We start from the raw sequence: 23,809 nt of genomic DNA on the forward strand, positions 1-23,809 counted from the left end.
ACACAAGGACATACTGTGCTGGTAAACACTAATGAGCTCCGGCGTGTATTTAGTGTGTGTTTGTGTGTGTGTGTGCACAAACAGACAGAGAGAGACAGACAGTCGGACAGAGAGAGAGAGAGAGAGAGAGAGAGAGAGAGAGAGAGAGAGAGACAGCGCAAGCGTTTGGACAAGGTTACATACACAGCAAGATATCACAAAATAGTCAGAGCACAAAATCACCACCTGGCCTTTTCTGGCACAGGAATTTCAGTCAGTCACACACACACACACACACACACAGTCATCCACTCTCTCTTACACACACACACACACATAAAGAGACAGGACACAAGAACTCAACAGGATCGAAGACTGAGCATTGTGAGGGTGTAAGGATCTGAACATGAACTATAAATCAGTTTTGTCTTTTGTTGGCTTAAATCATGAGGCAGTGACAGAAATGGGTCAGTAGATTACAGACTGACTTGTTCCTGTAAACCCCCCACCCCCCATGTTCCCTTTCCTCTTGCCTGTCTTTGTCTCCTTTTACTTCCCTTTTCTCAAGAAATGTCCAATCAAATATGTCACCATATTGGAAACTTTGGAGAGGCCTTCACACACGCACACTTGGAGGTCCTTAACATTGCTGCCGCTCAGTGTGTTGGTGTGTGTCTGCGTGTAATGTGTGTGGTGCGTCCCGTACTTGAGCAGGTGATCCTTAGTGCTGCGCGTTTTGGTGAGGAACCTCTCGGCCAGCTTCTCCAGGTTGCGGCTGTAGTCCATCTCGATCTCGGCCTTCTTCCTGAAGAAGTCCTGCAGGTCCTGGAGCAGCTGCACCCTCAGCTCACACTGCTGGTCCAGACACTTCAGCTGCTCCATCAACTGGGCACGGATCTCTGGAGAAAGAGAGAGAGAGAGAGAGAGGGAGAGAGAGAAAGAGAAGATTATGATGATGATTAAAGTCCATCAGATTATAGCCCAGGTGTGATCACCACACACACACCACTAATTTGTAAGATGTTCCAGTCTGAAGCTTTTTCCTCCTGGCAGAATCCTGCCACATCAGCTCAATCATCTCCCACCAGGTCGTAAAACGAAGTGTGTGTGTGTGTGTATCTGTGTGTGTGTTTGAGTTATCATCGTGTTTACAGACGTGTGTAACGTGTGTGTGAGTGTTTGTGCTATCATCACACATATCCACAGATCTCCAGGGGCCATCGTTTATCTCAGCTTATCACTTTTCATATTCATCCTCTTCCTCGGTGCCCCCTTCTCCTCCTGCTCCCTTTACCCCACAATGCATTGCGGTCTGGCCTCAAATTAATAGAGTGCACTCAGTGCGGACACACTCCGTAACCATATTCAATCACTGGCTACAAAAAGTCCTCTGGAGAGCCCTGCAGTTATAGATAGGGGCGGACACACACACACACATATACGCACACACACACACATACGCACACACACACGCACACACACATAATGATAAGTTGGATCAATGCTGACAGCTGACAGATTACTGTTGTGCTCTCATAGCTGCCTGCCAATGCTGAGTAGGCTAAGAATGCATCCTTTCAAAGAGTAAATAAGACACACACACATACACACACACACACACACACACACACACACACACACGCTCAACTGTCTCTTCACCTCCAGGCTGGTCACTGTTCCCACTCTCCTACCTTTACACCGCTGGCTATAGAGGAAGCCCATAGCTTTGGACTCCATCCTGACTTCGGTGCAGTATGGACACCCACTCCCTTCTCTCTCTTTCTCTCTTTCTCTCTCTCTCTCTCGCTCTCTCTCTCTCTCACACACACACACTCACACACAGACAGACAGCCAGGCAGGCAGGCAGGCAGGCAGGCAGGCAGGCAGGCAGGCAGAGAGCTGTCCGTCCAGCTGACAGGCGCTGTTGATGCTGCCTTTGTGTTTTACAGCTGAGAGAGCAGTTTACCACTAGCAAAGAGAGAAGTGGGATATCTAAATGTGTCTGTGTAAACCGCCCTCCCCTCTCTCTCTCTGTCTCTCTCTCTCTCCCTCTCGCGCTCATAAACACACTCTCTCATACCTATGTCACTGACCAATGGCATTCTCTTTCTCTGTCATTCTTTGCCGATTAAAAAGGCCAGAGCAGAGGAGGTTTGTTCTTCCTCCCGTTAGTTGTCTCATTTCCATAGCACCAAACAAACACTTCGACACGTACACACACATAGCCCGACTGTGTGTCAAGCTAATAACCTGGTTGGAGTATTTGCTTTGACAAAATGTGTTATTGTCTAGGTATGTGTGTGTGTGTGTGTGTGTGTGTGTGTGTGTGTGTGTGCATGCTTATGTGTAATTTCCTCGTGGCACACAGTGATGTCAATAATTGGGGCATGAGTCAAAGTCCCGCCTCTCAAGGATGCAACACCATGGCATCCTTGTAATGAGCTCGCCCGGGAGTGCAACACACAAACACACACTCACACGCACACATATGTAACAAAGGTAGGGGAAGTAGACGATCAATCTATTTAGACACTGGACTGGAATGTGACGCTCCCACCCCCTCCAGACAACGCAGTCACATTTTCCAGGCAGATGAGAGAGCAGGTCTTGTAAAAGAGCGCTGGGATTCTACTTTCTGATCTTCTCCTCTTCCTCCACTATTCCCACCACACACAAGGTGTCCTCACTCCTCTATCCCAAAGTGGAGGAATCAATGTTTTTGCCCCTAAAAAACGAAATACGGAGACAAAAAACACCTTTAAAGATGTCATCGAAACCAGCCACACATTCCATTATCCATCCATTATCCATTAGTTTACCCCAACACAGGGAACGATTGCTCTAAAACCGCTCTAGAAGATGAGACGCCTGCTCCTTATTTGGCAGCTGGCCGCAGTATCATGAAATAAGGACAAAAAACCCTAAATTTCCTGTAATACAACCACAGCTGAACAGCTGAAGGATCCTCAGAGGCGACACATCTGGAAAAGGAATAAAAATGATGTGAGATCCATTCCGGCTTTGTTTTCTGTGCAGATTTGGTGCAGAGGAAAAGAGCTGAAGTTAGATTCTGCAGCACATCTACAAACCATTATAGCCTATAAGAGGTCGTATAGACATAGGAGCCACGGACAGGGTGCATTCATTATACCTGAAACACCCGAGGCTACTACAGGGGTACACACACACACACACTCATGCATGCAGATATGTGACATTGTGTGTCCAAGCTGTCACTCTGAGCGGTTTTGATGGCAGCTGTCCAAGCCCACTCCTGGAAGCCCCACCCCAGATCTGTCCTGCTCTATTACAGAATGGGCTTCCACACACACACGTACGCTCACACACACACAAACACTTTCACATGGACACGACGAGTGTTCAAGACAAGACGTGAAATGGCTGAAGGAAGGTACGACACCAAACCGACACAGACAGGAACCAATCGCCTGTTTGATTGTATTTGGCTGCATTGTAGCGTTCACTACCGCCGCTCAGTGAAAAGTCTGTATCACACACACACATGCACACGCAGACAAGCACACACACACTGGGGCCACACAAGCAACTTGACAGTTTAGTAGTAGAGATATAGCTAGTGGCAAGGTAGAATATTACCCATTCCCTTTGGTGTGTTTTGTTTATGCAGTAAAGGCCTGGTATGTGTTGCTCCGGGGGCTGATACTGCAGTACAGAGTGTGAGTGAAGAGGAGGGGGAAGGGGGGCGAGGAGGAGGCGGAGGTAATGGTTTTGAGTTGTACCACTGTGAGCTCATACTATTGTCCTCAGAAGAATGAAAGAAGCAGAAAAAAAAGAGAACAGAAAGCAATGCAAAGGGAGCGAGTGAAGGAGGGGAGGGGGGCCGGGGGTCAGTGCGTCACTGTGAATAATACGTCCATTCATCCACGCACACACACACACACAGGAAGAGAGCACAGAGAGACAGGAAGTCGGTCGGACCAGTTTGCGGCCAATGGGGAGCACACTGGAGGGGAGGGTCATATTAAAACAACTACAGGAAGTGAGTGTATGTAAGAGGGAGTGAAGGGTGGTGGGGGTGGACCGAGGTGGACGTGTGTGTGTGTGTGTGTGTGTGTGTGTGTGTGTGTGTATGTACGTGTGTCCGTCTGTTTCTGCAAATGAAAGAGCCTGAAGAAAAACAGGCAGCTGTGGAGGTTACCAATACAACCCCCCGAAAACCTGAAACCTGGCAGGAAAAGAGGAGGGGGTTGCTGGGGCTGCAGGTTGAAGTGTGTGTGTGTGTGTGTGTGTGTGTGTGTGTGTGTGAGAGGGGCCGGAGTACAAGGGTTTTAGGCAGTTGAATGAGTTGGTGGTTTGAAGCTTCAGGTCGCAGGTTGTGTTTCCTAATAAGATTCTTCAACAGGGTGGAATCTATTAGTTCCAGACATGCCTCCCTAATACTGCTCCACTGTACACACACACGCACACACATGCACGCACGCACGCAAAAGTGAATGAGGGGGGAGAAGAGGAAGAGATAGAATTACAGTACAGTAAGTGTTGGAGGGAAAACTGTTGCTGAAATGGAAAGATTCCAGGCAATGTCTTTTCCTTGGGTCTGGACCTTTCCTCTAAAAACAAACACACACATACATACACAAACGCACACATAGGCACACACACAAACTATATTATATTGGCATTTCCTCATTCACCCAGAGCTTGATGCCTTTAGGAAAAGCAGTGTCGTCTTAAGGAGGCCAGTTAACGAGCTTAGTGACTCGAAGACATGGAAAACGCATCTCTAGCCAAACCGCGGCGGACCTGCTCGCTCACTCAGTGAGGCAGGGGAGAGAGAGAGAGGAACAGAACGACAGGCAGGCAGGCAGGCAGGCGGTGGGGGGGACACTGAGGGGTAACAGGCAACGTTATTGCTGCTTTTTTCTTGTATTTTGGAAAGTGAAACCCTGACCCCGACGACCCCAAAAATACATTATGGCAGCCTGGTTTGAAAAAAAGAAGAAAAAGTCAACTGATCGCGGGGGAGGGGCTACACTCTTCAGCCACGCCCCTTGCTGGATGAAAGCTGCAAAAGCTCACTATAACTTTGTGAGGAAAGGCTCCATTTACACAAAAAATTACAAATAAATTATAAATGCACCCTACAGCTTTTTGTTTTGCGAGTTTGATATGCTCACTTACACAGAAATGTTAAAATGTAAAAAATTAACTAGGATTAAACCAAAGCTTGAGCTCAGTATAACAAGATTTACACAGGGTGAGGGAGTTATTTTTGTCAGATCACATGCAACTACATACAATGTTACCTCACGTAATTTGAAAATTTTCTACCTCTTGTAATACTGCTTGTCATACTCCAGTACACATATGAAAATACTGAGATTTATGTGTCTGCATTAGGTGTAAAATAGTGATTTGGACTGATCTGTGTTGGATTATACTGGTGTTTATTTCTCTGATTGATAAGTAAAGGAGGTGACAGGGAGATGGGAAGTTGTTGTAGGGGGTGAGTGGGAGTGTGTGTGTGTGCTCAGCGGGGGTAAATTCCTCCGCAGCACTCAGCACCTCAGATCAGGATGTCATTAACCCTTTACAGGCTTGCATGACACTTTCTCAGCAGCTGCCAGAGGGAGCCGAGAGAGAGACAAGGGGAGCGAGTGACAGAGAGAGTGACAGAGAGAGAGAGAGAGAGAATGTCAGGGAAGGATCGGAGAGAGAGAGATGATTCTCGTGGAAGATGAAGAGTGTGTGTGTGTGTGAGACAGTGCATCTGAACCATGCAGATTCCCGTCAGGGTTCCTCGCATGCGGTGAGTTGTGGGCAAAGGTCAGAGGTCAGGAGTCAGGAGTCAGAGAGCTACCAGCAGGAGGTCAGTCTCCTATGTCAACCAAGACACTGACAACAATACAGGCTCGAAGCCTAAACCGCCTCTCTTCTTCCCCCTTATATACCGAGCATTAAATATGTTATCAGAGGAGTGTGTGCGTGTGTGTGTGTGTGTGTGCTAGTTCTATCTCGGATGCAGGAGGTAGGATGGAGGGAACAGACCTCCCTGAAATGTTGTGCTCTGGGTAAAAATGTGCATGTGTGTGTGTGCATGTGTGTGACTGTGCGTGTGTGGCTCATCCTGAGGGACACCGTCCACCTGGTGTCACCTCCATTTCCTGTCTCTGCCGGACATTACCATCTGGGCCTCTGTCTGTTCCAACATGCCCAATCTCTTGCTCCATGTCTCTCTCCCTCACACACAAACACACATACACACACACACACACACACACACACACATCACAGTAGGGATGCGAACCATGATGGTAAAGTAGTCTAAGCCATCTGTCTGAGGCGATACAAACACCCACATGAATATTCCATCATTGGCCGGTAAGACGGCCAACCACAACCTTACCTGTCGCACAGTATACCTACGTCTGTGTGTGTGTGTGTGTCTGTTACTGTGATTCCAAATGGTCGGAGCAAATCACCATTCCACTAATCAGCTTAGCCTCCAGTCAGGGGATTTGACTAATCCACAATACAAGCATGGGAAGGAGCCTGCCGAGTGTGTGTCTATGCATCAGACAGTGTGTGTGTAGTAAGTCTTGGACAGTACTTTCTTGCTGTCTCTCTCTTGCTCTCTCTCTCTCTGAGCATCAAAGCACCAGCCAAGTCATGGGAGTCTTTCCCATGGTAACGGATGGGCGTCGACCTCTTTTATCTGCTGGGTAAAGATCAATCTCCATTTTTGGGTTTGTTAAGTAGTCAAGATGAATCCCTCCGTCGTCCTTTTTTCGTCATCTGTCTTTCATTCTACAGGGAAGCATCAGCACTTTGTAGACTAACATGGTGTGTAATAGGTTCCCTCTGTCATCGCAGAGTTTAAAAACGTTTAAAAAAGCTGTTCACACACAAACACACACAGATCCCAGCAGGAGAAAAGATGATAGATACCTAATGTGCATCTGTTTGAATACACTGGTGTGTGTGCGTCACTACACAGCAAACGCTTATCACTGCATTCCAAAACACCTCAGTGGCATGTTGACAATGGCCACGGGAAAACGTGGAAGATGGAGAGCGAGAGGAGACAGATAGCAAATGCGGGCGACGGCGGTGAGTAAACGGGCGTATCTGCTGATGGCTGCCGATGCTTATCTGACTGCCAGGCGACAGCAGCGAGGCGGGGGAATGTGTTACCACATACAGAGGAAGAGACCACAGCACGGCCACTGATCAAATAAGATAACATCTCTGCGTTCACCTCCGGGTCTCACACACGCTGTCATCACACACCGTCTGCAGCGAGTGTCTGTAGCCTTCTGCAAAGGTAGGAGGGGGGAGGGGCTGAGGAGAGCCTTCAATAGCAGATGTAGACCACTATAATGTAGTCAGTGTGTGGGAGCATGTGTGTACCTACAGGGTATGTATTCTCCTCTGATGAAATACATCCAAACAACACCCACACAGCACACACACAATCAAGCTATAAAAGTATAAACTGCACAATAAAGTTGTGAAGTGTAACTCCTAGGTGTGGAGTGGAGGTGAAAGCTGCAGGTCACAATGAGAGTCGGACAGGTCGCTCATTCCTTCATCAATGTAGGCACAAAAAGCTGAATCAGGATCAGGATTCTGCAGTAACCGCAATCTCCTAATCACGCACACACACACACACACGCCACCCCACCCGTCCATTCCTCCCTCCATTTCACCCTTCTCTCCAACCCGCTGCTCCAGATGTATAACTCATTCCTGCCTCTGTGTGTGTGTGTGTCCCCGTGTGAGTGTGTTTGCACACAGCGGAGCGCGCGAGTGGCCTTGCTGCGTAATGACTCCTGCAGAGCCGCGGCTGCCAGCAGTGACAGGCTGGCCAATGAAATATGGCCATAATTTCAACCAGCCGACAGTCTCTCGCTACAACAATCTCTCCAGACACAAAACCTGGTTATGAGAGGAACAGCTAAGACCTCAGCTCCACTTTAATCGATATAAAACCCATCACCCAATGAAGGATTTTACTTTGCAGGAGATACAATTTTCTACTTTTTGCTCTCTTTCATCTCTCTGTAAAACACTGCAAGAAATGGCCAAGGGGGGGGCTCGCGGTGCACAAATGCGATTTCAGCGCTACTGTGCAGTTCGCTCATATGTTTGTTGACCACATTCAGCCGGCTACTTTACATTCTTTCTCACTCCCACCTGCTCACATACCCAGCCAGTCATCTGTTGCGGCAGCTAACAGAGAGGGAAAGTGGGCCAGTAGCAGCACGCAGAGGCTCACGGCACAACAAACCACTGCAACACGGGGGAGACAGCTGGGTAAAGACTTGATATGCTTCTTTCGCCAGTGCTCTTCACCATTTTAGAGCCATTGGATCTCTATGCTTTCATTTGCGCTCATACTAAGTATATTCTGCTCTTTATGGGACCGACAAAAGGAACACAAACACAAGTTACTTTCTCTTATTACCACTAGTTTCTCCCTCTAATACCATCTTTGCCATCTGGGTCACACTTGCATAATGGAGGTCAAAATGGTCAACTTACCACTTTGACATATTTCAACTCCCATTACCCAAAATACCAGGACCAGCGCGACTCCTTTAAATCGCAGCCGAGCAATATTCAGCATCAAATGATATGTGTAGGTGTGGAGTGAGGGGCTGCCTGACCCAACACAGGGACATTGGTCATCTGATTTGGTGTAAAGGCTCCCCCAACAGACAATTTACGCACTAATAAAGATGAAGATTGTGAGCGAAATGTAAAAAAGTCCTTGGCTGTCATTCAAAAATGGTTGTCACCGATCACAGCATCCATGGACGTCGAATTTATGTCTCAAAGACAGCCTGCCATAAAACCCTGACAGTATCGGAAATTTAGGACCGAGATGTGACTGCTGCGACGAACAGCCTCTATAAAGCCACCGGTAGGAATTGCGGCATGAAACTTGAGGAAGGTGCCCAAGGTTGAAACGATCACAACAACTCTGTGGTCTCATGTATATAAAGAGTGCATCAGTGAAGCGTGTGGTAACTTATGGTCTAACACAGACATCCATCCAGCACCGCGCGGCATGCAGCGATGATGAGGCGGTCGTAATCCTGAAATGAAGAAGACGCAAACTACTTCCTAGTCAGACGTTTTTTATTAGAGCTCAGCCCCTTAATGAAAATATTGTGGTTCTAGGCACAGCAGGAAAAGCAGGAAAATGAGTTTAAAGAGAATGCATGAGACAGAATGATCATTTATTCAAGCAGGCTTAATGAGAGTGATGAGATGACACCACTCAGTGTCTGTTATGCATATTAATTATTTGTTAGTTGGACAAACCATTTTTCTTCTTAATAACACCTCTCCGCAGCCGCTGTATACTTTATTTAACAGCGAGCGCTCGCACTCGCAGACGCAGCATAATGCTAATGCGGCAGCTGTGAGGAAAGGTTATTGTTGCAGAATTAGAGCGCTTTTAAAGTATTTCTTCAAACCAGATGCCCTGCAACATAAAGACACTCTATTCATGTGAAGGAGAGATTAGCCAGCCATTGGATGGACTCAGGAAAAGTGCAGCGCCTCTAAAACTTAGTTAATTCAGCTTTTATTCAGTCTGTTGAGAGTAAAAAAAAGGACTGGATTGAGTTTTCATCAGGCATGTGTTCCCTCTTACCACTGCAACACTGCACATGATATCAGCAGGTACAGAGGATGAATGGCTGAGTGATGGATGGACGCCATTTGGCACCAGCGGATGCATTTAGCTGTAAGCAAATGATGCAATTTTCGCCAACTCATCAGCGCAGGCCCATGAAGGGTAGAGGTGTAAGTGTATTAGTAGTTGGGATATATTAGCAGAGGGCGGATCAGGGTCAGTTTGAGCTCAGTGCCAGAAAAACACTCCTTTCCTGTGTATTGTACAGTACTGCAGGCTGAATGTTTCTGCAATGCGGAACACTCAAGTAAGCCGTAAAAAACATCCTATGAATTCGCGGAACGTAAACTCCCGGAACAATGTGGCAGAAATGATCAAAAGCAATTGACTCCCAGAATTGTCAGAGGTCCTGTCTGGCTGGCACACCCCTCCCCACCCCACCCTTCCACACACACCACCACCACTTTTATTCACATCCAGCACGCATCACTACGTTTCAGAAGAGCAAATCCAACATCTCTGACACAGAACTTACAATAGTACGGCCACATTTTTATTTTCGGTGTGTTTAACTGACTTAGCGTATTGTTGTTGTCAGAATATGGGTGGGGGATGATGAGGGATAATGTGTCCAACTGAAAGGATGTGAAGGGGATATGTTGTTAAACTACTGCAGGGTGAGAGAGAAAATGTTCACCAAGGGTCAAGAGGTCACACAGGGACACCATTTTGCTCTGTCATATCACCCTCTTTGGAGGAGAACTCACGGTAGCCTGGGAACGACACACAAACACACACACACACACGGAAAGAACACAGCCTCTGTGTTTCTTCAACACACAAACACATTGTGCTCTCTTTCTCACACCTAACAGCTTCCTCAGCCAGCATTATGTAGCAACCTCATGACCCTACAGCTCAAATGTCACCGTCTAATATGTCATAACAGGCATCTTCACAAGGACTAACCATGTTGCCGAGTGCTAGGCTAAGTGTTCCCGACTGGAATTCTGACTTGAGATTGGCTGCGGTGTGGCTGAATTTGAGCCTTGGGTCTCCAGGTGGACGGATGAGGATGATGAGGATGATGAAGGAAAAGGAGTTAGGGCTACTTTGGTTTATTCACCGAGCCTTTTCCTGTTTGTTTTGTTTCCATCCCCACACATTCCGGCATCCCGCAGCAATCCCGTAATGACAAAATGTGACACAACATGCGGCAAAAAGTGACGCAGAGCTGCAAGCGTTGCCAAAAAAAGAGTGTTCAGTGGGTTTAACTCCAAAGATAATTTTTCAGCAAGGAAAAACACCCACTGGTTACCAGGATCTCATTCCAGCATCAAAGTGTCCGGCATTCTGGCTCTGGCTCGCATTCACACACTGCTATGCTTTGTCACGGCCCGACCCCACCGCTCAATGCCTAAACTAGAGACTCAGTCTCTCTGACCTTTGACACCGCTGGAGCCTGTTGTCTTGTGAGCCTTGAACACATGACGTCAAAAACAAAGCAATCACAAACACACAGCCGCGATATCAGGGGACCAACTGGACTGGAACGCTGGGCGGGTTGGTGAGGCAGTATTTGTGTGTCCTATTTAGAGTGTGATATGTGCTTGTAGCCATGGTTTTGTGTGTGTGTGAGAGAGAGGGGATGTGTTGGAATCAGCACGACACAATAGAGTGCAGCAGTGTGGGCGGCCACACCCTTTCCTCCCGGCGCCCCTCCATGGCCTCCTCCTCCTCTACGGTCACTCCAGACCGCTTCAGCAAGATGTGAAAAGAGAGGGACGGGGGAGGGAGGGGAGGATAATAAGTGAGAGGATTGACAGAATCTCAGCTGCGGCAATGGAAAAGTGATAGAAAATGGAGAGAAAGTGGGCAGGGGCCGGGGGGAGGAGGAGGGAGGCGGGGAGAAACAAAATGGGGGGGACATAAAAACGTTCTAACAGGAGAGAGATAAATGATGAGAGGAATCAGGAGGGAGGGAAAGAGTGAAAAAGCAATAGTGTGTGTGTGTCACGTTGTGTTCTGCAATGTGCTGCTGAATTATTGATGCTGTCTCAGAGCTGAAGGGTGAGAAGAGAGGGAACACTTTCTCACACACACACACACCCACTCACACACACATAAACCCAAAGCGCCCCACTTGACAGCGGGCTTGGAAGCCGGGAGCAGGGTCACAGGGTGTCGGGGGTCACAGCAGGCCAGGACGGGCCGTGAAGGCCCCCCCACCTGGACTATTGGACACATCAAACTCCCCTCAGGACCCTCAGACACACATGAACCACAACAATCAGGAGAGAACAAAGTAAAGTTCGGTGGTGGTCGATGCTGTTTATTGTTCTACAGTTTTGACTACAGAGGGGATTTCTTTTTTTGCCTTCTTTTATCTCTTCCCTGCCTGTTTTTACCGTTCTTATCCACAGAGGAAGCCTGTTTGATCCAGCAGAGCCCCGCTGCTCCGAATCTCCACCACCCAGACACCAGGCCTACACTCCTCTCTCACTCACTGAGGAGTGCTTCCTCCTTTTCTTTCCACACTCCCAAATCTCCTTCACAAAGCCACACAGATTCTATCTCTCTCTACTTTCTCTCACTCCTCTCGCTGCTAGAAATCAGGCAACTTTCTTCTTTCTTCCATTGTACGAAACACAACACAATAATTCACAGATTCAAAATGGCCCCCGTTGCTGTCAGGGCTGGGCAGAGGCCAGCTGTACTATGGACCACGTAGAATGTAAGCTATGATAGCAATGCGCCGCCGTCGGTGGACAGTGGACGCCATTGTCACTCCCCAAGAGCGGAGCACAATGGGGCAGGATACAGCTAGGGACCTGACTCACACACACACACACACACTTACACACTAGAAGCTTTCCTGGCCGTCATCTGTGATGGAGACTCTGCTTTAAAGCTCTGCTGTCATGTACGATATTGTCTGTCCACTTTGTGTGTTTCTTCTCTCAGCTTACTGGGATTGAGTGTTGTGCTTTTCTCTCGAGGCCTTAAACCGCCACACCGGTGGTTCTGCGTGTTTTCGTCCATTAAGTACAAATTTAACGAGCCTCTGTTGAACACGCGATCGATGCACTGAGGGTGAGGTTGGGGGGGGAAGGGGGTGGGGTCTGACATTTGAGTGTTGACTCAGTGGACGAAAACAATTTCAACGTTTGTTGGAAAATCAAACCCAGAGGACGAAACGGTAAACAAAGACGCTGAATTAACCAACGAGGGTGATGTGGATTCCATCATCTGCTGCATTAAAATGGCTCGTTTTCTTTAAATAGTCATCTCCTAAGACTGCTGGAATACATCGAGAAAGATGAGTGAGTGCTTGACCACACAACAAAAACATTATTTGGACAAAAAGCTATAAAAAATGAAATAGATTCGATTACGTTTCTCATCTCTGCAAGTTTTTTATATTGTAGTGGAATGAATCAATGGTTACTCGCTCAGCGGTAATGTAAAGTTAATATACACTTATTCATTTTACCTCCCGCTTGCAGTAATTGGATTTACGCCGGCTTTCTGCTGACATGACATTTTCACAACCTATGTATAACTGTTGGTACAATGAGTGTGTGAGTGTGCAACACGGTGAAGGCCGGCGTGATTCATAAAGAGTTGTTTTTACGCTCGGGGCCAGCGGTGGGAATCCACCACTCCAGACTGGGAAAGTCTTCCCCTCTCTCCTCCGCATTCCTCTGAGGAGCACCAGCAGCACATGACAAGAGCCCCACTCACACACGGCCACTTAGGCCCGCCACCTCCCACTGCAACCTTTGCTTACACATAGAGAGGGAGAGGGAGAGAGAGAGAGAGAGAGAGAGAGAGAGAGAGAGAGAGAGAGAGAGAGAGAGAGAGAGAGAGAAAACGTGTGTGTATGCGATATGTGTGTGTGTCATGGATGGCAACCTTTAACACAGGATGCTGCCCTCACAGAGAAAAAAATTGCAGAGAAAGAGCGAGCGAGATATGGAATGGGAGCGGAGGGGCGAGGGGAAAAATGAGTGATGGGAGCAGAAGAATGTGCCTGTGTCGAGCAGCTACGACACGGATGTGATGATGTGATTGATGGGAAGTTGCTAGAGGGCAACCCCCCCCACCCCCATCTTCCTCCTCCTTCACTTCTTCACATTATCCTCCTTGTCAGCGTCTCATCTCTACTTCTTTCCAAGAACATTTTTTCGGCCTTTTTCAACTTTTTCAGCTGGTGCAGGTCTGGGCAGAGGTCTGACAGAATGAGCCACACTGTGCATAATCGTCGCAGAGAGCCGCCCCAGGTCTGCACACACACACACACACACACACACACACACACACACACACACACGGTCCTGCATGGGCCAATGCACAACAGGAATGAGTGTGTGTGTGTGTGTGTGAATAAGGGGAGGGGATGTTCCCATTTCCACTCTGTTTGAAGCACATGGACTGAGTCGGAATGCAAGGAGGAGGAGGGGTAGGGGGGGAGAGAGAGAGAGAGAGAGAGAGAGAGAGAGGGTGAGGGGTGAGGCAGAGGCTGTAATCTGAGAGACAGCGAAGGGTCCAGCACATGGTCTATACATGCGAGCGCAGGCCAAGTGACAAAGACGATTTCACTTTCAATCACACAGGCGAAAACGACAATGGTGGACGCAAACGTGAACACAAACACGCCTCAGATGACCGACTTTGATGGTAAAACGCGTATAACTTTAGTATTCTGTCTGACGATCATTACTTCCTCTATAGTTCAGCCTGATGGTGGCGCTGTGATGAGCACTTTTATGTTCACTTTGAAGACGTTCTGCATAATCTACTCCCTACAATTTGAGGTCAACTCTTTTACATGTAGAGTGTGTGGGCGAAGCAGGATTAAAGTTCATAAATCATCATTTCTTGCCACAACTTGCTGATCTAAGTTGAGTGAGCGTGGCTACTTATCCAACAAAAAAAGGGAATGAACAAATCTACTGGATCAAGAGCTTCAATTTCATGTTTGGTTAATCGTTAGTGAACGGAGTTGAATAATAACCTCAGAGGTGTAAGACCCTGAGATGCTTTCAAAAGACAAGTGAGAGCAGAGTGCAGATCCTGTTTTTGGAAATTCTCACACTGCAGGCCAGAACACACACAAGATGAGGATATGACTTCATGAGGGAAAGTTTCATTGTAACACAGACACACACTCAATCAAACCTGCTTTCACTGCTTTACTAAACGTCGCACCTGCAACCTTTGCTGCCACGCCCGCCCGCTCATATAATCCATTAATACCAGGCACGGACACGCACACACACACACGCGCGCGCGCACACACACACACACACACACACACACACACACACACACACGCACACACACCTACTCGCATTCCGCTGCCTCTGCCAGGTCACGTCGCGCTTCACCGAATCCTTTCTAAATCCTGACAGACAAGTTCTACAAATGACCAAAACGCAATGCTTGTGTGTGTGTGTGTGTGTGTGTGTGTGTGTGTGTGTGCACGTGTACGTGGTCGGCCCACGCTATGGCCCACCTGTGACCCCCAGCAGCCTTGGAGGAAAACAGACGCACTCTTCATCTCACGCAGATCTTATGTTGTGTCTTATGTTTTTCTCTGTATGCTTCCATCACAGAAAATGACAGCATCTTCTAGTACCGGATCAATAATATTGATCCATTTGGCAGCGCACAGCTGACATCATCCAAACCTCGTTGAGTGTGTACGTGACAAGTTCAAAGATGTATAGTTTATTTTACAGCCTTGGGACACGCTTAAACATGCATGAGCACTATGCAGCACGTTCAAGACAGAACACACACACACACACACAGAGAGAGACAGAGAGAGGGAGAGAGGGAGGGAGAATGCCAACAGTCCTCTTAGATAAATATCAGTCCTCAGGTATTTGCTGCTGCCTCTGAACAGTTCCAACAATGTTTCCTACAGTAGAGACACATTCTCAGGACAGGTTCAGAACATGTCAGACCAAAACAAACACACACACAAACAAATCCGTGCAGCATTCAGCACTTAGCCAGGAATGCACACACACACGCACACACTCACACCTGCCAGCACCTCCTGACCCCAGAATGTTTGACATGTAGATTTTATTGCTTCCGAACTGCGCGCAGACGCACAAGTGTGTGTCTCAGAAGGGCCTCCTCCCATCACGAGTGTATGTTCCTCTAAGATGAGAGACAACAATGATACATATTATGGTGACGTCATCGTGAGGCAAGGTAACTATGATAGCAGAGCAGGCGCCTTGAAACCGCTCTGACAGCTCGACGTGGCACTTTGTGTGTGCATTTGTGTGTGTGGAGGGGTACATCTGGTTTGAGTGTGAGGTGAGGGGGCCCCAATGCAGGTAAAGAAGGAAATGCGTCTACAATCATCGTGTGTATGTGTGTGTATGTGCATGTGAGTGACAACTGCAGAAAAGTATATGACAGCAGTCTCAAATGCTTCAAAGTAAATTAAGTAAAGCGACGACTCAGCACTTTGGGGAAGCTCCATTGCGCCTACATACACACCGCTAAAAACACGGTAAAATGCTCGAATGGAAGCCGCCGCCCCCCCGAGCGCAACTTGGATGATGGGAACAACTAAAATAGCAGCGGCGCATCCACATAGCAACCGGGGGAAGAAGAACACCGTGTCCCCACTCACACACACGCCTATAGAATCGAAAAAAGAGAGAGAAGGAGACAGCAATAGGAGGTGTGGGTTTGTGTGTGTGTGTGTGTGTGTGTGTGTGAGATGCAGATTCTGCTGAAAAGAGGTGATGAATGGCTTCATTAAATCGGCATTAGCAGAGGTGTGAACCTGAATGGCGTGCCAGCGTGCGGCGATCGCTCAATTCCAACGTGCAGGGAGAGGAAATTGTCGCCGAAATTTTGCTTTTGATGCCAAATCTTCTCTGCTTAGTTGCCAGTCCTGTTCTGTATCAAGCAATTTTTAAATAAAACTGCAATCTCGTGGGTTTTTTTTGGAAACAGCCACAATTTTGTGTGTGTGTGTGTGTGTGTGTGTGTGTGTGTGTGTGGTAACCTGATTAGTCAGACCCTGAAGGGGAGGCAAATCTTATCGTTATTTTTCCTCATTTTTCCCCCCTCCTCTCCTCCTCGCAAACTCAGAAAAATGGGGGCAATTCGGTAACCCTGGCAACCAAATCAGCCGACGTGCTGAGAAGCTGCTGGAGGAGGGGAAAGGAGAGGAAGATGAAGAAGAAGAAGAGGAAAGAGAGAAAGACAGCGACACTGGGGAGCGAGAAGACTGATAGAGGCGTACTGTACATGCATGCGCACACACACACACGCTCTCTTGCACACACACATACACACACACACAATTGAGCAGATGCCATCGTAAATTTTTAGTATGGGGTATTTTCTTCTTTATCGCTCTGCAAAGTCTCATATTCAGCTCTCTATTTGCACACTTCCCAGATCCCTCCTGCTCTTCCTCTCTTCTTCAGCCCCACCTTCATTCCTCCTCTTTTCCCTCCTTGGTCAAACTCCTGCCTTTTCTCCTCCTGCTCCTTGGCCACGCCGAGGGCTGTTCAAACACAACCTGTTTCCTCTGGTGTCTCCTGGGAGCGTTATCCAACCTTTTCTACTGTTGTGTTTTCTTTCTCTCCCTCTCTCTCTCTCCCTCTCTCTCTCGCTCCCTCTCGTTCCCTCGCTCCTATTTATTTACAGCCGGGTGTCTGTCCTCCTATCAATTGTTTTACAGAGGATATGACTGTGCTTTGTCTCGACCCCGCTCAGCTTTATATAGACCCCTCTGTTCTTAAAAGGCGTTCTCACACACACGCATGCATGCAGACATCCTCCCTTCAAACTCTCAGGTGGTTGTGACTCACTATCCAAACTGCACAGACACACACACACAGACAGACACACACACACACACACACACACACACACACAGACAGACACACACACACACACACACATAGACAGACACACACGTCGTGTGGTCGCACATGCCGAAATCATAAAGTGGAGATTATTGGTCTAAAAAAGCCGCCGGAGGTGTGGCTCAAACAAATATGTCCCATTCCATCACAACTGACAAACGTTTAACCAGAGAGGACAAGAAAAATGAGTGGTGAGACAGACAGAGAGAGACAGAGAGAGAGATTTCTGACAATGGTCTGATTGTTCATCAGATGTAGCCTGAGAGAAAGAAAAAGATTGAAAAACAGAGGAGTAGAGACCGAAAAAAAGAGAAAAAGAGAGGGGGGGGGGGGGTGAGATCTGCTTTTCACATTTTTAAACACTCTCTCTGGTTGCTCTGCTGTTGCCATGTGTGTGGGTGTGTGTGTGTGTGTGTTTGTGTGTGTGTGTGTGTGTCAGATAAAGAAAGTGAAATCTGAATGAGGCACCCGAACAGAGGTCAGGGCCTATCAACCACGAGCTCAGGTCACTCTCTCTCTCGCTCCCTCTTTCTCCCCCACACACACTCCCGCACAATAGGCACACACGTGCACACGCACACACCAACGTGAGACAGATGTGGGTGAGCGCTTACCCCCCTGATTCACCGCAAAACTGCTCAATTTCATAGGAACCAACTGTCTGAATGGAATGCTACAGTTGACATTATGCAAAAACCCACAGCAGGTAACAACAGACCATGCCTCTGTGTGTGTGTGTGTGTGTGTGTGTGTGTGTGTGTAATAACCATAACGTCTCGACTTCACCGCAAATGTCTGCAAATGTCCACGGAGGAGGCGAGTGTTTGAATTGGACCGACTAATTGGGTACACATGGCCACGAACGAACACACACACACACACTAACACACACACACGCCACGCACACATCAAAGCAGCTTAAAACACCTGAAATGAGGGAGGAGAAGATTTTAAGCCAATCCCCAAATTCCTCTGCGTTGAGCGCCTAGTGAAAAGGGGGTGACAGCCAAAGTGTTGGGATTAGCCAACCGGGTTAGACGGAACATCTGTCGGCCAATCAGAGAGCCCTGAACATCTGGCACCAATGAACAGCAGCTGACCTCTGACCTCGGTGCCTGCTCCTCCACGTGTTTATTTCTCTTCTGGAAACACTCTGCAGGCATTTTCTGTCTGTTCATCAATCTCGGGAGTCTCTCGGCGGCAGATCTGATTGGCCGGTTTGGTTGGAACCTGTGGTTATCATAGCACACATTCCTCCTTTTATCTCCCTACACTTTATACATAATGTAGGAGGAGAGACAGGGTTGGGTTAGAGAACTCAATCCAAATCACAACACACACGCGCCCACACACACAATCTCTGCCTGCCCTTGTGTGTGTGTGAATGTGTGTGTGTGTGTGTGTGTGTGTGTGTGTGTGTGTAAGCCAACTCAGCGCCTACAGTGTTTAGAATGGCAATGGTGTGCCAGGTGCTGCAAATTGTCACACTGAATACCGAAGCGTGAAGAAACAAACAGATCAATGGAAACGGAGGATCAATGACAGCGGTTTCAGCCGTGTCGCGCCTGGTGCTGATGCAGCACACACACACTCACACACACACACGCCGAACACTACTCTGCATAATAGGATGGTGGGCCACTAGCACAGAACATAATGTTCTATTGTGACTCACCGAGGGGAATAGAGGGTATCTCTCTGCCAGCTGATCCGAGGGGCCGACTTAACCTTACCTCACACACACTCACACACACTGCAACTGTGTGTGTGTGTGTTATGTGAAAGGCAGAGTCCAGTAGAGTCCTTTCCCCCCGCACTAAGCCGCCGGGCCAAACAGGAAGCCCTGTGTGATCCGTGTGTTCCAGCCCGACTCCTGAACCTTGGCTTTACACAAACATCCTTCCTGAACGATTATTGCGAGCACCGTCAGCATTTTCAATTCAGCACACAAATGCACACAACCTGCAAAAACATTTACACACACACACTGCCACACACACACACACACCGCAAGCTGATTGACTTGAGGTTGGTCGCTTCATTACTTAGTCAATAGCGTCAAGCCCTAATTGACGGGGAGTTGTTAAACACACACACACACACACACACACACACAACACACAAATTAGTGGCAGCTTAAAGATGGCTTCCCTCAGCCTTCCTATGACATACGCACAGACGCATGCTCACACATACACACGCAGATAGCTGACGCTTAATAGGTGCGAGTCAAGATAACAAATCATAAATCTTCCCTCCACTTCCCCATCATCCTGTCTGTCTGCGGCTCTTAACACACTCTTAATAAATGTCGACACGTCGGCCCAGTACCTCCTGTCATTCCTGCCATTCGAGTGCCAGCGCACAAACAAACGCAATTACCGAGCCTCGATGTATAAAGTTACGCATACACACACGCCTGCACGCTGACAAACCTCTTTGTTGTGTCACCACCTCTTCCATTGTGTGCTAGTGAAAGCCGCCATTTATCCTAAATCATATGTTATTGCCGGATGCCTTGTAAACACGCAGCTTGGTAACGAAACACGTAGGCGAGTCTGCTTCATATCTCCAACTTTAGGGTGAACTAGAGACTCGTTTGGAGATACGGTGTGTGCATGTGTGTGTCCATCACATGCACCAACCATCGGCACGGTCAAACTTCCCTCTCGTAAACCACAGAAGCACTGTAATCAATACTTTGATCAGTCCAACACACGTTACCATTCCCAGATGTGAAAAACCAATGGGAGATTCCGACGCGAGGCAAAACCGCACGGCCAATGGTTTCAAAAAGAAGCAGCTCTGCCTAATTTACCACTAAACCATTTTAATTGCCTGTATTTAAGTCAAAAGTTTTCCATATAAATAATAAACAGAGCGTGCACGATTGGTAAACAAACCCACATATGGACTGAATTAATAAATGCTACACAGTTAACAACAGAGCGTCTGACGGTGATTTAACGCCTCTGTGGAAACAAGGCAGCGCTCTGGATGCAGTTGCAGATTGGTGCTCTGTGGACTATGAATGCTGGGTGACAAGTTCATTCCTTCACTCTATTCCTGCACTGTGTATAACCCAGTTCATCTGCCTGGAACATTTATTTAATCTCCCTCTCTCTCTCACACACACACACACCCTTTTCCTGGGCTGCAGGAACATTCCTTGCATCAGCCAAAACCCCCATATTAGATTCTCTGCACTCCGTACATGCGGAATTCCCAGACGTAGGGAAAGGACGGGAGTATTCCAGCTTTTATGTGGATGCGTATCTGTGTGTGTGGAAGCCCGCATGTATTCATTGTTAATCATTAATCATCAACTGATTATTCTAACGTCCCTATACCTCCATTCCATCATGCATGCAGAGTGTTACACACAGGTACAGGGGGAAGACCAAACCTGAGTCATATCAGATTGAATGTTGGTTAGTAGTTTCAGTTATAGTCATTAGTATTTTCAACATAAACGACAAAATATCTTCTGTGGCCAAAGTGCAGGTTAATCAGACGATCAAAACACCTTACCAGACATTGTAAACAACTTAACATACAAGGTAGCTCACAAAACCGGTTACTTCTAATCTGGTCAACTTCTGTTTGAATATTTGCACTGTTGTGATTTAGTTATTGCACATCTGAAGTGCTTAGACGTCCGGTTGAGGATTTAGATCCATGTTTCCACAGTACAGTGCAGCCCTACTGACTCCTGTTGCTTCAGCTGAGAGGGCCAAGCCGGACTCCTCAGATGGCTGGTGACCTAAACACTGCCACGCCAACAAACAGTAGACAACACCACACAGCGTAATACCCTGGCAGACTGATCAAAGATTTGACAGACACACGTCAGCACACACACACACACACACACACACACACACACACACACACACACACAGACACGATGTGATCATGCATTGCTGCTGCACACCCTCCATTACTGTATCTGTAACAGCAGTTTACAGAGTAATAACAGACCATCTGCATTTCCCAGGGTCAGCTGATTGCTGGGAATGTCACAGCAGACACCTCTGCACAGGTGGAAACACACACAACTCAAAGGGTTACGTGGTTGCATAGGTTTTACTCTGTCATCTGTTCCACATAGGCGTGGACGGGGAGCAGACAGAGCAGTGCAGTGCGGGGGGCGGGACCCTGACTGGGGGAAATCGATGCAAAGGGTCGATGGACAAACATTAAGTCCACCGACTGACAAACACAGCAGATAGTCCTCATAATGTATCAGGGACAGAAAGTCTTTACACAAGCTGCAGAGCATAAACAGCACCCAGTCAGACTGATGTCACTGTGGGACGGGCCAGTAACTTTAAAGACAGACAGGTAGACAAGATGGGACAGTTCAGATGAGACAGTTACTGTATCTGACTCGAATCATGGCTTAAAGTGACTGTGGAAGATTTGTATAATGATGCACATTTACAGAGGAGCACTTTGGTTTGATGATACACATCTATTGATTGTTTCTCACCCACTTGCTGCTCTTAAACACAATAGCAGGCGAGGAAGAGCAGCAGGGCCACGGTGCCAACAAGGTGACCCATCTTATCGTGGGTGGGGGGGATCTAGTGGAAACTAACAGGAAGTCAATATGCTGTCAATATCTCTCTCTCTCTCTCCTGCACCCCCCTTCTGCCAACTCTGTGCTCTCTCTCTCTCTCTCTCCTCCCCCAGCCTGCATCTAGAGCTGCACACATAATCCACTCACTGTCACCATGACTGACAGAGCCCAGCTGAACACAGTGTGCCTGGTGACAGAAGCATCCACACACAAATCCGCCAGGAAACGGTTAACAACTGATCGCCCCTTACTAGCACACAGCACAAACCTTGAATCTGCTCTCTCTCCCCCTCTGTGTGTGTGAATGTCTCTCTCTCTCTCTCTCTCTCTCTCTCTCTCTCCCTCTCTCTCTCTCTCTCACCCCTGCTGCACTCACGTCCTTGATCATCGGCTCGCTCTGGAGGCGCCAATGAACCGCGATCACACCGGATAACCTTAGGCATGAATTGATCAATCCATTGCAATATGCGTTTTAAAGGCATGCGTGCACACACACACACACACGTGCGCGCGCAGCATAACGGCACCGAACACCAGCACCACACGCACACACACATACACGCGCGCAGGAGAAAGAGAGAAAACGCCCTGCCTTGTTCCATGTCGAAACCCCAGCCTTGTGGGTGTCTACACACACACACAGATACACACACACTCACATCACCTCTAAGAGCTTTCATTTAAACACAATAAAGAAGCCACATCGGCACCGCGACAAATTTCTGGACGTTTTTCTTCCTTTGCTGGCCATCTTTGTGCGGTGTTAAAGGCGGCAGATCACACGCTTGTACGCACACTGATCGGTCTGTTCAATTCATTGCAGCACTTTTGTTCTACCAAGGGCACAAAATGACTATACACGTTTAAAACTGCTTTAGTGAAACGTGAAGCCGAGCGACGCGTTACGCACGATCGCCTGATTCAGGAAGGTTGAGGGTCCGCGACAGAATCATGTGCAATCACACAAGTAAAAGAAACCACAACATATGGCGACACGGCGCTGATTTCAAGCTGCTTTTTGCTTTTTTTAAAAAACAATGTTTCACAACGCAAAAGAGAGAAAAGTTTTACCTTTGACTTGAGTTTCATATTCGGCCACTATCTCCTTGTCCTTTCGGAATTTAGCCGGAGACGTCATGGCTGAGTTTGGAGATCAAGACCGCTTGTCCTCGTAGCAAAGTCAATTTTTTATATCAATCAATCAATCGCTAAATCAGCCGAAGGAGGGTGGTGAAGCTGCTGTGGATGTGGGTTTTTTTCCCTAAAAAAAGGGGAGATAAGGCGCCGGGAGATTGCAGCTCCTCAGCGTGCCCGCGGATCCGTATTGTCTCCCTGCTCCTGTTCACTCGGGGCGCATTGTGAGTTTGGCGCTGCTGCTGCTGCTGCTGCTGCTGGTGTGTGTTCCCATCCGCGCCTCGCCGCCTCCTCCTCCTCCTCCTCCTCCTCCTCCTGCTCCTCAAAACCGGTTATGGTGCATACAACTTCAAAAGAAAGGAGATTCATTCCACCTTAACAAAAGCAAAAAAAAAAAGAAGCTGCGATGATTTCATGAAGGAGAAGAAAAAACTCTCCCAAAAGTTTTGGCCCTCAGCGGGTTCTCCTTGGTCTCAGTCAGTGACCGCGCCGCTGCCTGTCCACGGGAAAACTGCTCCCACTCCTTGTCTTCTCTCCCCTCCTCCTGGAAGTGAGGGAGAGGAGGAACAGGCAGAG

General features: G+C 47.9%; 1 protein-coding gene across 3 annotated transcripts in view; it reads right to left on the reverse strand.

The window, feature by feature from the left end:
- Nucleotides 1–23,503, reverse strand: part of srgap2 (SLIT-ROBO Rho GTPase activating protein 2) — a 41,228-nt gene extending 17,725 nt beyond the window's left edge. Inside the window, exons 1-2 of one of the 3 annotated variants that reach the window (XM_076143495.1) lie at nt 23,171–23,503; nt 686–878 (exon numbers count right to left, since the gene is read on the reverse strand). In XM_076143495.1, coding sequence (XP_075999610.1) covers nt 686–878; nt 23,171–23,237 — 260 coding nt within the window. In that variant the 5' untranslated portion in view covers nt 23,238–23,503. Of the gene's footprint in view, nt 1–685; nt 879–1,670; nt 1,943–23,170 lie in introns of those variants that run through there. The other 2 variants (XM_076143496.1, XM_076143497.1) reach the window with 2 other exon arrangements.
- Nucleotides 23,504–23,809: the final 306 nt, after the last annotated feature.

The sequence above is a fragment of the Genypterus blacodes genome, unplaced genomic scaffold (genome assembly GCF_046128005.1).
Source record: "Genypterus blacodes isolate CSIRO-AG114 ecotype Tasmania unplaced genomic scaffold, CSIRO-AGI_Gbla_v1 ptg000025l_1, whole genome shotgun sequence".
Taxonomy (NCBI): domain Eukaryota; kingdom Metazoa; phylum Chordata; class Actinopteri; order Ophidiiformes; family Ophidiidae; genus Genypterus; species Genypterus blacodes.